Raw genomic sequence first — 11,760 nt, forward strand, 5'->3', positions numbered from 1 at the left:
TGAAATAAGATATATGCGACACTTGGTAAGAGGAGCAGCCTTTAACTAACACAAACAGTAATGTTGAAATAGGTCAGTTTCCATAACTGGTGTGATCATAGCATCTACTTCTGCTTAGAGCTTCTACTGTCTGAATCCAGATGTGAAGTATTTCAGCAGCATCACACACTGGAGGCTAAACTGGAAGAAAACGTGTTAGTCACCGCACCATCGTCACAGTGTCAATGGGTGGTGCTGTTACACTGTATATCCCCACAGCGGCTGTGTGTGTGAGGGGGGATCTATTTTACATGTGCATTCAGTAACAAACCAAAGAGACGGGTTGAAAGACCGGACTAAACAGCCTCCATTCCTCTGTCAGGATGATGGATCCCGCAGATCTGTTTTGTTTGTTATCTATCAGAGGAGAGTGAAAAAATCCACTAGAATTTCGTTGACGGATTCAAACGTTAGGTAAAAGACCTTTTTTTCCCCCCGAAAATGGCGACATCGGACATGAAAGGACAATGGCTGGATGTGTGGATTTCTTTTTGTCTGGCCCTGATGATAGTGACTAATCTGGGAGGAATCTCTGCTCAGATACGATATTCCATCCAGGAGGAATTAAAATCAGGCACAGCAGTTGGAAATGTGGCCAAAGACCTTGGATTAGATCTGGGAAGACTTACGGATAGGAATCTCCGTGTGGTGTCGGGAACAAAGCAGGATCTGTTCAAGGTAAATCCGAGAGATGGAGTTTTGTTAGTGAACCAGAGGATAGACAGGGAGGAGCTGTGTGCACAAACTGCTCCGTGCATCACAAATCTGAAAGCAGTTGCAGAAAATCCACTCGAGATGCACCAAGTAGTGGTTGAAATACTCGATGTAAATGACAATGCGCCGAAATTTCCTGAGGAAAACTACACATTAGAGGTGCTGGAGTCCGCCGTAGTTGGATCTCGATTTCAAATGGAGGGAGCACACGACTTGGATGTTGGTTTGAATTCCTTACAAGCATATAAGCTCAACCATAACCAGTATTTTCGACTGGAAACAGAGGAATTCGGGGAGGATGGAAAGGTGCCATTCCTAATCTTACAGCGGCCTTTGGATAGAGAACACACCGCTCAGCACTGGTTACTCCTAACAGCTACAGATGGAGGAAAACCACCAAAATCTGGCACTATCAATATCACTGTTATTGTGTCTGACATTAATGACAATTCACCGGTGTGTGATAAACAGAAATACACCATTACAATAAAGGAAAATGTACCTGTAGGAACATTTCTGCTGACTGTAAATGCATCTGACTCAGATGAGGGGCTGAACGGTGAGGTCGAATATTCTTTAAGGAGTAAACTTAGAGGACTCTCATCTGAACCCTTTGATTTGGATAGCAGAACTGGCAAACTAACAGTGAAAGGGGGCCTTGATTACGAGGAAAAGCAAGTCTATGAGATTAAGGTCCTCGCTGCTGACAAAGGTGCCGTGTCTCTTTCCACACACTGCAACGTGCTCGTCAGAGTGGAGGACGTGAACGATAACCGACCTGAAATAGACATCACGTCCCTTTCAAGTCGCATCCCAGAGGATGCACCTCCCGGCACAGTGGTGGCGCTGATGGGTGTGACGGACCTTGACTCAGGTGTGAACGGACAGGTGGTCTGCAGTGTGCCCGGTGACTTACCTTTTGATTTAAAGCCATCCCCTGATGGACAGTCATACTCTTTGGTCACCAAAGACTACCTAGATAAGGAAACCATACATATGTATGATATCACAATAACAGCGAAGGATTTAGGGAGCCCCGTCCTGTCGTCGACGAAGGTGATACAGGTAGATGTGCTAGATGTTAATGACAATAGGCCTTTGTTCACTGAAAGCCCGTATACTTTTTATGTGCCTGAAAACAACAAGGCTGGGATGTCAATTTTCTCAGTGAGCGCAGAGGATGCGGATGGAGGTGAAAATGCTGCAGTCACATATTCACTTGACCGTAAAACCCCGGGGCCAACTATAACTTCCTTTTTAAATATAAATGAAGCCAATGGCACCATTTCAGCGCTAAAAAGTTTCGATTTTGAAACAGTGAAAACTTTCCAGTTCCAAGTTGTTGCCACAGATTCAGGAACTCCGTCACTAAGCAACAACGTGACAGTGAACGTGTTCATTCTGGATCAGAACGACAACGCTCCAGTCATCCTGTATCCAGTCAGCTCCAACGGTTCTGCTGAAGGTGTGGAGGAGATTCCCCGCAATGTCAACGCAGGACACTTGGTGACTAAAGTCAGAGCCTATGACGCTGATATAGGATATAACGGCTGGTTACTCTTTTCACTGCAGGAAGTCACTGACCACAGTCTCTTTGCTTTGGACCGCTATACAGGACAGATCAGAACACTTCGCTCATTCACAGAGACAGACGAGGCTGAGCATAAACTGCTCATACTGGTCAAAGACAATGGCAACGTTTCACTCTCAGCAACAGCTACTGTCATTGTCAAACTTGTGGAGCCCAGAGAGGCTTTTGCAGCTTCTGATGTTAAAAGTGCAACTAAAGTTGACGAGGAGGACAATGTGACATTTTACCTCATGATAACTTTGGGCTCAGTTTCTCTACTTTTTATCATCAGTATCATCGTGCTGATTGCAATGCAGTGCTCCAAATCCACAGACTATACTTCCAAATATCTCCAAGAGGCTAATTATGATGGGACACTGTGTCACAGCATCCAGTACAGATCTGGAGACAAACGCTACATGTTAGTTGGACCCAGAATGAGTATAGGATCTACTATAGTCCCTGGCAGCCATGCCAACACACTAGTGCTCCCTGACAGGAGGAGGGGATCTGGAGAGGTAAGATCCCTTTTAATTATTTACATAATGCTTTTGCACAACAATATTAAATCATGGAAATAGACGCATATTGTTTGCTGGTGTGAAACTGTGCTGTCCATGGTGCTGAAATGTTGTTTGTGGGCTGGTGATGTTGTGATGTTTTTGGCAATACAACTAATGTCAGATAGACCTAAATGAAAAATACACTGCCTGTTGTTCTGAATGAAGTTTGTTTTCCTCATTCAGTTAGTGTCATTGCGCTTTTGTTAAGCTAAGTGAAACCATAGTATATAGAAGAAAACAGACTGTCAAACTGTCAAACTGTCTCAGTTACATTACTCCGACATAATTTGAAGTTGCCGGTGTCATGTGTCATTGCACAATGCATATCATTGCAGGTATTGCCTATTTAAATTGTCTAGTATCCTCACACCTGACTGGGAGTTGCTGAGAATCATACCAAACATCTAGTTGACTTGCTGGGACAGGAATACCCAAGCATCCCCCACAGAGTGAGACTATGGGGGAAGTTTTATTCAGCTCACCACATTTACTTTACTGAAGTATTTCCAACATGAAGGTATATAGAAGTCGTAGAAGTCGACTGTGACAGAGAACAAGGCAGTGAAGTAAAACACTTGGTATTTCGTATGGTGTTGCAGCCCACTGGTCACATGGTGTCAGTGTGGCCTAGATAATGGTTGTGTTGCTCATTCTGTAGAGACCCTGCCCATCACTGGATCATTTCTTATGGAGGTGGTTTGCTGACGGAGTACACATCGTAGGCTATGTATCAAGCAATACGAATAGCTGTTTATATTAATGTGTGAAGGGTCATAGCTGAGAATCGTGAAATGGATCTAATCAGATTGGTTCGATAAGACATTGGATTATTTTATTTGTGTAAAAGAAGGCGTTAATATTTTTCGCTTCACAATGGGAGGACGAGGACAAAGGCGCCGAGTGAACTGCTGCTGGTTTGCCGGGATTTTGTTGCTGTGCTTTGGGGAACGGATTTTTGCTCAGCTAAGATACTCTGTTCCAGAAGAGGTACAAGTGGGATCTCCTGTCGGAAACGTTGCCAAGGATTTAGGGCTCGATGTCAGCACTTTGACGGACAGGCGGTTTCGTATTGTTTCGGGGCCCAACCATGCTCTGTTCCAGTTGAATCAAAACAATGGAGTGCTGTATATTGGGAAAATCATGGACCGAGAGGAGCTCTGTGATGGGATCAAGGTTTGTTTGATAAACTTGAAAATTGTTGTAGAAAACCCGCTGGAAATACACTACGTAGGGGTTGAAATAACGGATGTAAATGACCATTCACCGACTTTTCCGGAGAGCGAACAGCGACTGGAAATAGCAGAGCATACACCTCCAGGTACTCGTTTCCAAATTCATGCAGCTAGAGACCCTGATGTCGGCACACAGTCTGTCCGATTATATAAACTGAACCAAACTGATTTTTTTGATATTGAAATCAGAGACAGTGAAGAGGATAAGCTACCATTTTTAGTGCTGAAAAAGCCTTTGGACAGGGAACAAAAGGCTGAGCACCGTTTAGTGTTAACAGCTATCGATGGGGGCAGTCCGTCAAAATCTGGCAGCCTTAATCTAACTATCACTGTAATAGATACAAATGATAATCGCCCTGTGTTCAGCAAAGATACATACACAGTGTCATTAGATGAAAATGCCCCGATAGGAACTCTTGTAATACAGATAAATGCTACAGATTTAGATGAAGGTTCTAACAGCGAAATTGAATACATGTTTGGAAAAATACAAAAGAAAAAAGTGCATGACACATTTGAATTAGACAGCGTGACTGGTGAGATACGAGTAAAAGGAAAGGTGGATTTTGAGGAAGCAGAAATGTATAGACTAGATCTACAGGCATCAGATAAAGGTCAGCCACCTTGGACGGCTGAAAGTAGAGTTGTGATAAAAATAAAAGATGTGAACGATAATCAGCCAGACATTGAAGTAACATCACTGTCCAATGTAGTGCCCGAGGATTCAAAGCCTGGTACTGTTATCTCTCTCATCAGTGTTACTGACAGAGATTCAGGGGTTAATGGGAAAGTGATTTGTAAAATCTTAGATAATGTTCCGTTTGATTTGACGCCATCCATTGAGGAAAACATGTACTCTCTTGTCACAAAGGGGCGTTTAGACAGAGAAACTGTGTCCCATTATGACATCACAATAACAGCTACTGACTGTGGTGAACCTGCACTTTCCACTGTAAAAGCCCTGAGTGTTCAGGTGTCGCACTTTCCACTGTAAAAGCCCTGAGTGTTCAGGTGTCAGATGTAAATGACAACAGGCCGCTTTTCGGTCAGAATCCATTTGAGCTTTACCTGGTAGAAAACAATGCCCCGGGCGCATCGATATTTTCTGTCAGTGCTTCTGATAGTGATCAGAATGAAAATGCAGCAATAACATATCACATAGTGAGAGGTGACGGGCTGCATCGTGATGTAACGTCTTTTCTGAATGTCAATTCAGACACGGGGCAAATATCTGCGCTAAAAAGTTTCGACTTTGAGACAGTGAAAACTTTCCAGTTCCAAGTTGTCGCCTCAGATTCAGGAACTCCGTCACTGAGCAACAACGTGACAGTGAACGTGTTCATTCTGGATCAGAACGACAACGCTCCAGTCATCCTGTATCCAGTCAGCTCCAACGGTTCTGCTGAAGGTGTGGAGGAGATTCCCCGCAATGTCAACGCAGGACACTTGGTGACTAAAGTCAGAGCCTATGACGCTGATATAGGATATAACGGCTGGTTACTCTTTTCACTGCAGGAAGTCACTGACCACAGTCTCTTTGCTTTGGACCGCTATACAGGACAGATCAGAACACTTCGCTCATTCACAGAGACAGACGAGGCTGAGCATAAACTGCTCATACTGGTCAAAGACAATGGCAACGTTTCACTCTCAGCAACAGCTACTGTCATTGTCAAACTTGTGGAGCCCAGAGAGGCTTTTGCAGCTTCTGATGTTAAAAGTGCAACTAAAGTTGACGAGGAGGACAATGTGACATTTTACCTCATGATAACTTTGGGCTCAGTTTCTCTACTTTTTATCATCAGTATCATCGTGCTGATTGCAATGCAGTGCTCCAAATCCACAGACTATACTTCCAAATATCTACAAGAGGCTAATTATGATGGGACACTGTGTCACAGCATCCAGTACAGATCTGGAGACAAACGCTACATGTTAGTTGGACCCAGAATGAGTATAGGATCTACTATAGTCCCTGGCAGCCATGCCAACACACTGGTGCTCCCTGACAGGAGGAGGGGATCTGGAGAGGTAAGTCCATGTTTCGATTTTAATTAAAAATATCTTCATGACCTCACAGAAAATTTACTGCGGGTCACATTAACGAAATTTACTCACAACATATTTGACTACATTTAAAAACATATAAAATAAATAATGATTACTATGAAAAGCAAACTATTTCAAATGTTCATGCACGTCATACCAGTGTCCCTTTCTACCTCTCTTGAAATGTGTTCAAGCGACGAACATGACACCATATTCTGTGTTGCCATCCAAGGCTTACACTGCGGTTAAAGTGTAGTATATTGGTTACATTGTGGTGATTTTATAGTTGGGATTCAAGTTGTAAAGCAATACTTACGGGCTACTCCACAAGGACAGCTATACCAACATGACGCGGCGCTGTCCGTGGTGCTGACTGTAACCTTGGTCACTGCTGTGATCTTCAGTGAGAATGTCAGAAAGTTTCGTTCTAGAATTTTAAATCTTATGGATTTCAAGGACTAAACTTGATTAAGCACGTTTCAGAGTCTGTAAATAGTTTGTCATGCTACACAGGAACTAAGGGAAACTAGCTATCTGGCAGCGAATTACATAAATTGTATATAAAATCTACATTAAAATGCCCGCAAAGAGAAATTTTTGTAGTTAAGGAGCTAGGATTTGCAAACAATCTGGTATCATAGTTTATGTCTCGGCTTGCTTGAAAAAGTAGTCATAATGTTCCCAGTCCACAAGGTGTCAGTGTCATATCAGCGTACACTGTTGTGTTGTAGCGATGGCCCTGCCCCTTCCACAGAGGTTTTGTTCAGTTCGACACAGAAGCGACAGCACGTTTAAGAGACACCAGTGTTGCCATTGTTGGATTGTACATAGACATACTGAAATCATGGGATATATTTCACCGGTATGTTTTGTGGCTTAGACAGTTTTGTTCTTCCTAAGGACCTGTGACTGGATATAAGAATAATAATCAGAACTGAAACGATGGGAGCCGGAGGACAAAGACGAGGATTACAGTCCTGGTGGTTAGCCCTCTGTTTCTCTGTGATGCTCGGCTTCGTGGAGCGGGTTTCAGCTCAGATTAAATATACAGTTCCAGAGGAAGTAAAAGTGGGATCTGTTGTTGGAAATGTCGCCAAGGATCTAGGATTGGACATCAGTTCTCTGAGGGAACGACGGTTTCGTATTGTTTCGGGATCTAGAGATGCTCAGTTTGAAGTAAATCAGAACAATGGCGTCTTGTATGTGCATAAGAATATCGACCGAGAGGAGCTCTGTGAAAGCGTTTCTCCGTGTTTAATGAACTTAAAAATGGTAGCTGAGAACCCCATGGAAATACATTATGTGGGGGTTGAAATCATAGATGTAAATGATAATTCACCGAGCTTTAAAGAGGAAGAGAAAATATTAGACATTGCTGAGTCCACTGTTCCAGGTAAAAGTTTCCAGTTACCAACTGCGCACGATCCAGATGTTGTCATCAATACTGTGCGAGTGTATAAACTGAATCACAACGAATATTTTAGCATACAAATGCGAGAGCGAGGGGAGGACAAGATACCGTTCTTAGTGCTGCAGAAGGCTCTGGATCGGGAGAAGCACCATGAGCACAAACTGATCCTGACAGCAATTGACGGTGGAAATCCACCGAGATCAGGGACTCTTAATATCACAGTCACTGTTCTCGATTCAAATGATAACCATCCTACGTTTAGCCAAGACGTATATTCTGTGACAATACCTGAAAATGTAGATGCAGGTACAAATGTAACTACGGTGAAGGCAACTGATGCGGATGAGGCTGCAAATGGAGAGATTGAATATTCATTCGGTGGTCAACTTGACCAAAATATATATGCTATGTTTAGTTTAGATAAAGACTCTGGAGAAATTCGAGTAAAAGGAAACATTGACTTTGAGAAGGCTGACGTTTTTAAATTAGACATCCATGCCACTGACAAAGGACATCCTCCACTGAGTACCGACTGCAGGGTGATCATCAAAGTGCTCGACAAAAACGACAACAAACCTCAGATAGAGGTGACATCACTGTCAAACACGGTGTCTGAAGACTCCAAACCTGGGACTGTGGTCTCTCTTATAAGCATCACAGACCAAGACGCCGGTTTAAACGGTAAAGTAATATGCAGTCTTTCAGATAATGTGCCATTTCAGTTAAAACCATCATATCAAGATAACATGTACTCGTTGGTGTTGAAGCAGCATTTGGATCGAGAATCAGTTTCGCATTATGACATCACAATAACAGCTACAGACTGTGGTCAGCCTCCTCTCTCCACATTCAAAACTCTGAGTATTGATGTTTCTGACGTGAATGATAATATGCCAGAGTTTTTGCATAATCCAATTGAACTTTACCTAGTAGAAAATAACGTGCCTGGAAACTCAATATTTTCTGTCACTGCTTCAGATAAAGACTTGAATGAAAATGCGGCTTTGACTTATCATATAGTCAGAGATGAAGGAAGTCAAGTTAAAATTGCAGCATTCCTCAATATAAATCCAGATAATGGACACATTTCCGCGCTAAAAAGTTTCGACTTTGAAACAGTGAAAACTTTCCAGTTCCAAGTTGTCGCCACGGATTCAGGAACTCCGTCACTAAGCAACAACGTGACAGTGAACGTGTTCATTCTGGATCAGAACGACAACGCTCCAGTCATCCTGTATCCAGTCAGCTCCAACGGTTCTGCTGAAGGTGTGGAGGAGATTCCCCGCAATGTCAACGCAGGACACTTGGTGACTAAAGTCAGAGCCTATGACGCTGATATAGGATATAACGGCTGGTTACTCTTTTCACTGCAGGAAGTCACTGACCACAGTCTCTTTGCTTTGGACCGCTATACAGGACAGATCAGAACACTTCGCTCATTCACAGAGACAGACGAGGCTGAGCATAAACTGCTCATACTGGTCAAAGACAATGGCAACGTTTCACTCTCAGCAACAGCTACTGTCATTGTCAAACTTGTGGAGCCCAGAGAGGCTTTTGCAGCTTCTGATGTTAAAAGTGCAACTAAAGTTGACGAGGAGGACAATGTGACATTTTACCTCATGATAACTTTGGGCTCAGTTTCTCTACTTTTTATCATCAGTATCATCGTGCTGATTGCAATGCAGTGCTCCAAATCCACAGACTATACTTCCAAATATCTACAAGAGGCTAATTATGATGGGACACTGTGTCACAGCATCCAGTACAGATCTGGAGACAAACGCTACATGTTAGTTGGACCCAGGATGAGTATAGGATCTACTATAGTCCCTGGCAGCCATGCCAACACACTAGTGCTCCCTGACAGGAGGAGGACATCAGAAGAGGTAAGACTTTGAAAACTTACTCCAACAAATACAGCTCTTGGTTTGATTGTGACCGCTGTCCATGGTGCTGAAACGCTTTGGCCTTTCTGTTATTAAGCAAAAGAGACATACTTAGAAATCATTGCTCTTTTTAGACTTGGTCACAGTTGCGTCACCAAACAGTCCATGGAATTCTCACCAATAACGGATAGGGAGGTATGAAGATGGTGGTGTGTCTGTTGAGTTGTGTGAGCAGTTTGTATGAGCTTTTTTATTTAAATACTGAGCTACATGTCACTGAAAAATACAGTTCATGTGAGCCTGATTGTGACTGCTTTCCTTTGTTACTGAAACACTGTCACTAGTTGTGTCAAACCAAAAACTAATACAATAATATATATTAATATAAAAAAGAAAATATTTTAAATCATCACTGAACCTATGATGGAAATTAAGAATTTGAGCAAATAAAAATCTTGTTAAAGACAAGTAATCTGTGGAAACTTCCCACTTCACACACACAATAACAGAGACACAGAGGAACAACAACAAAAAAAAAGTTAAAATCGTGTTTTTCTTTTAAGGTCCCATCTGTCCATTGGCATATTATATATTGTAACAGGGACATACTAATTTCACGACATAAGTCACAAATTATGATTTCGGAGAAAAGGGCAGTATATCCTTGAATATATATACATATAGTCTATTACGATCCTTGAATGTCCTCCGGGTGTCACTGTAATATTGGGAAACGATAGAAGACTTTGTCCCTCCCATGAAGAGGCTTTTGTTTGCCATCGAGAGCAGAGCAGGCATTGGAATCATACACACCAGCCGATGGATTCACATTATGCATTTTGTAGCTATGCGTTACTGAGCGGGTTTGACATAGACCATTTTTCGTCGCACTTGCAGCTTTACTTGTTTTTCCTCAAAGCTGTGGTATAACGATGGGGACGGACAGAAAACATGGAACGAGGGAGTGCTGGTTGTTTGTGTTTCATATGGCTCTGCTACTTTTTATCGGAAAACAGGCTTTGGCTCAGATACGATACTCTATTCCAGAGGAGGTGAAAGAAGGAACTGTTGTTGGAAATGTTGCGAAGGATCTTGGCCTTGACATCACCTTGTTAACTGACCGTCGTTTTCGCGTTGTTTCGGGATCAAAGGAGAATTTTTTTGAGGTAAACCAGAACAATGGAGCTCTGTATGTGCATAAGAAAATCGACAGGGAGGAGCTGTGTCACGGCAGTGGTGCATGTCTAATGGAGCTAAAAATCCTTGTTGAAAACCCTCTGGAAATGCATTATGTAGTTGTAGAAATTATTGATGTAAATGATCACTCTCCTAGTTTCCGCGAAAAAGAGCAGAGATTTGAAATAGGCGAACAAACATTACCTGGAAGACGATTTCAACTACACACTGCTCGTGATCCCGATGCTGGAATTAACTCTATTCGTACATATACTATAACATCAAATGAACATTTTGAAGTAGACATCCGCCAAAGCGACGAGGATAAGATACCATTTTTAGTGTTGAAGAAATCGTTAGACAGAGAACAAAAGATCAAACACACGCTGCTGGTTACAGCAGTTGATGGAGGCAAACCTCCAAGATCAGGGACACTGAATGTTTCTATTATTGTTCTTGACAGTAATGATAATCGTCCAATGTTTAGTCAGGAGATTTACCAAATTGAAATACAAGAAAATGTTCCAGTCGGTACTTCAATATTCAAAATGAATGCAACGGATCCTGATGAAGACACCAACAGTGAAATTGAATACAGCCTCGGAAAAACTCTAAAGGAAAAAGTGTATGATATTTTTGAATTGGATGAATTAACTGGAGAGATTAGAGTAAAAGGAGTTGTGGACTATGAAGAGAACGATGTTTATAAACTGGACGTGGAAGCATCCGATAAAGGAACACCTCCACTGACAGGTGAGTGTAGAGTCATTATAAAGGTCAAAGACGTCAATGATAATCCACCGGAAATAGAAGTCACATCACTGTCAAATAGAGTGTCTGAAGACTCAAAGCCTGGCACAGTTATTTCACTTCTTAGTGTAACGGACAAAGACTCCGGTGTAAATGGCAAAATAATATCAAGCATAACCTCAGAGGTGCCTTTTGAATTAAAGCCCTCCTATAAGGAGAACATATATTCAGTTGTTACGAAGGGATTTTTGGATCGAGAGGAGGTGTCACATTATGACATTACAATAAAAGCTACAGATTGTGGTGAACCTCCCTTATCTACTGTTAAAACTCTCAGTATTGAGATATCAGATGTAAATGACAACAG

The 11,760-nt window shown here is 42.2% G+C and overlaps 3 protein-coding genes across 3 annotated transcripts; all 3 read left to right on the forward strand.

The window, feature by feature from the left end:
• Nucleotides 1-317: 317 nt before the first annotated feature.
• On the forward strand, nucleotides 318-9,805 carry LOC126388638 (protocadherin alpha-3-like). Its single transcript, XM_050041856.1, has 2 exons — nucleotides 318-2,841; nucleotides 9,468-9,805. The coding sequence occupies exons 1-2, from the start codon at nucleotides 481-483 to the stop codon at nucleotides 9,477-9,479; spliced, it is 2,373 nt and encodes a 790-aa protein (XP_049897813.1). The 5' UTR covers nucleotides 318-480; the 3' UTR covers nucleotides 9,480-9,805.
• On the forward strand, nucleotides 3,334-9,255 carry LOC126389329 (protocadherin beta-15-like). The gene is made up of 4 exons (XM_050042964.1): nucleotides 3,334-5,091; nucleotides 5,130-6,149; nucleotides 8,712-9,156; nucleotides 9,242-9,255. Exons 1-4 carry the CDS (start codon nucleotides 3,760-3,762, stop codon nucleotides 9,253-9,255), a joined length of 2,811 nt encoding a protein of 936 aa, XP_049898921.1. The 5' UTR covers nucleotides 3,334-3,759.
• Nucleotides 9,806-10,257: 452 nt separating the features above from the next.
• On the forward strand, nucleotides 10,258-11,758 carry LOC126389011 (protocadherin alpha-8-like; the record flags this gene model as incomplete). The annotated part of the gene is made up of 1 exon (XM_050042428.1): nucleotides 10,258-11,758. A coding segment is annotated over exon 1 (1,359 nt), but the record flags the coding sequence as incomplete, so codon positions are not given.
• Between the last annotated feature and the right edge of the window lie 2 nt (nucleotides 11,759-11,760).

The sequence above is a fragment of the Epinephelus moara genome, chromosome 4 (genome assembly GCF_006386435.1).
Source record: "Epinephelus moara isolate mb chromosome 4, YSFRI_EMoa_1.0, whole genome shotgun sequence".
Lineage (NCBI taxonomy): Eukaryota > Metazoa > Chordata > Actinopteri > Perciformes > Serranidae > Epinephelus > Epinephelus moara.

Bases quoted from the DNA above. Each gene is read 5' to 3' on its own strand.
- LOC126388638 (XM_050041856.1), top strand. From the start codon at position 481: ATGGCGACATCGGACATGAAAGGACAATGGCTGGATGTGTGGATTTCT.
- LOC126389329 (XM_050042964.1), top strand. From the start codon at position 3,760: ATGGGAGGACGAGGACAAAGGCGCCGAGTGAACTGCTGCTGGTTTGCC. The intron at 5,092-5,129 runs GTGTCGCACTTT...CTGAGTGTTCAG, and splicing joins TAAAAGCCCTGAGTGTTCAG to GTGTCAGATGTAAATGACAA. The intron at 6,150-8,711 runs GTAAGTCCATGT...AAAACTTTCCAG, and splicing joins GGAGGAGGGGATCTGGAGAG to TTCCAAGTTGTCGCCACGGA.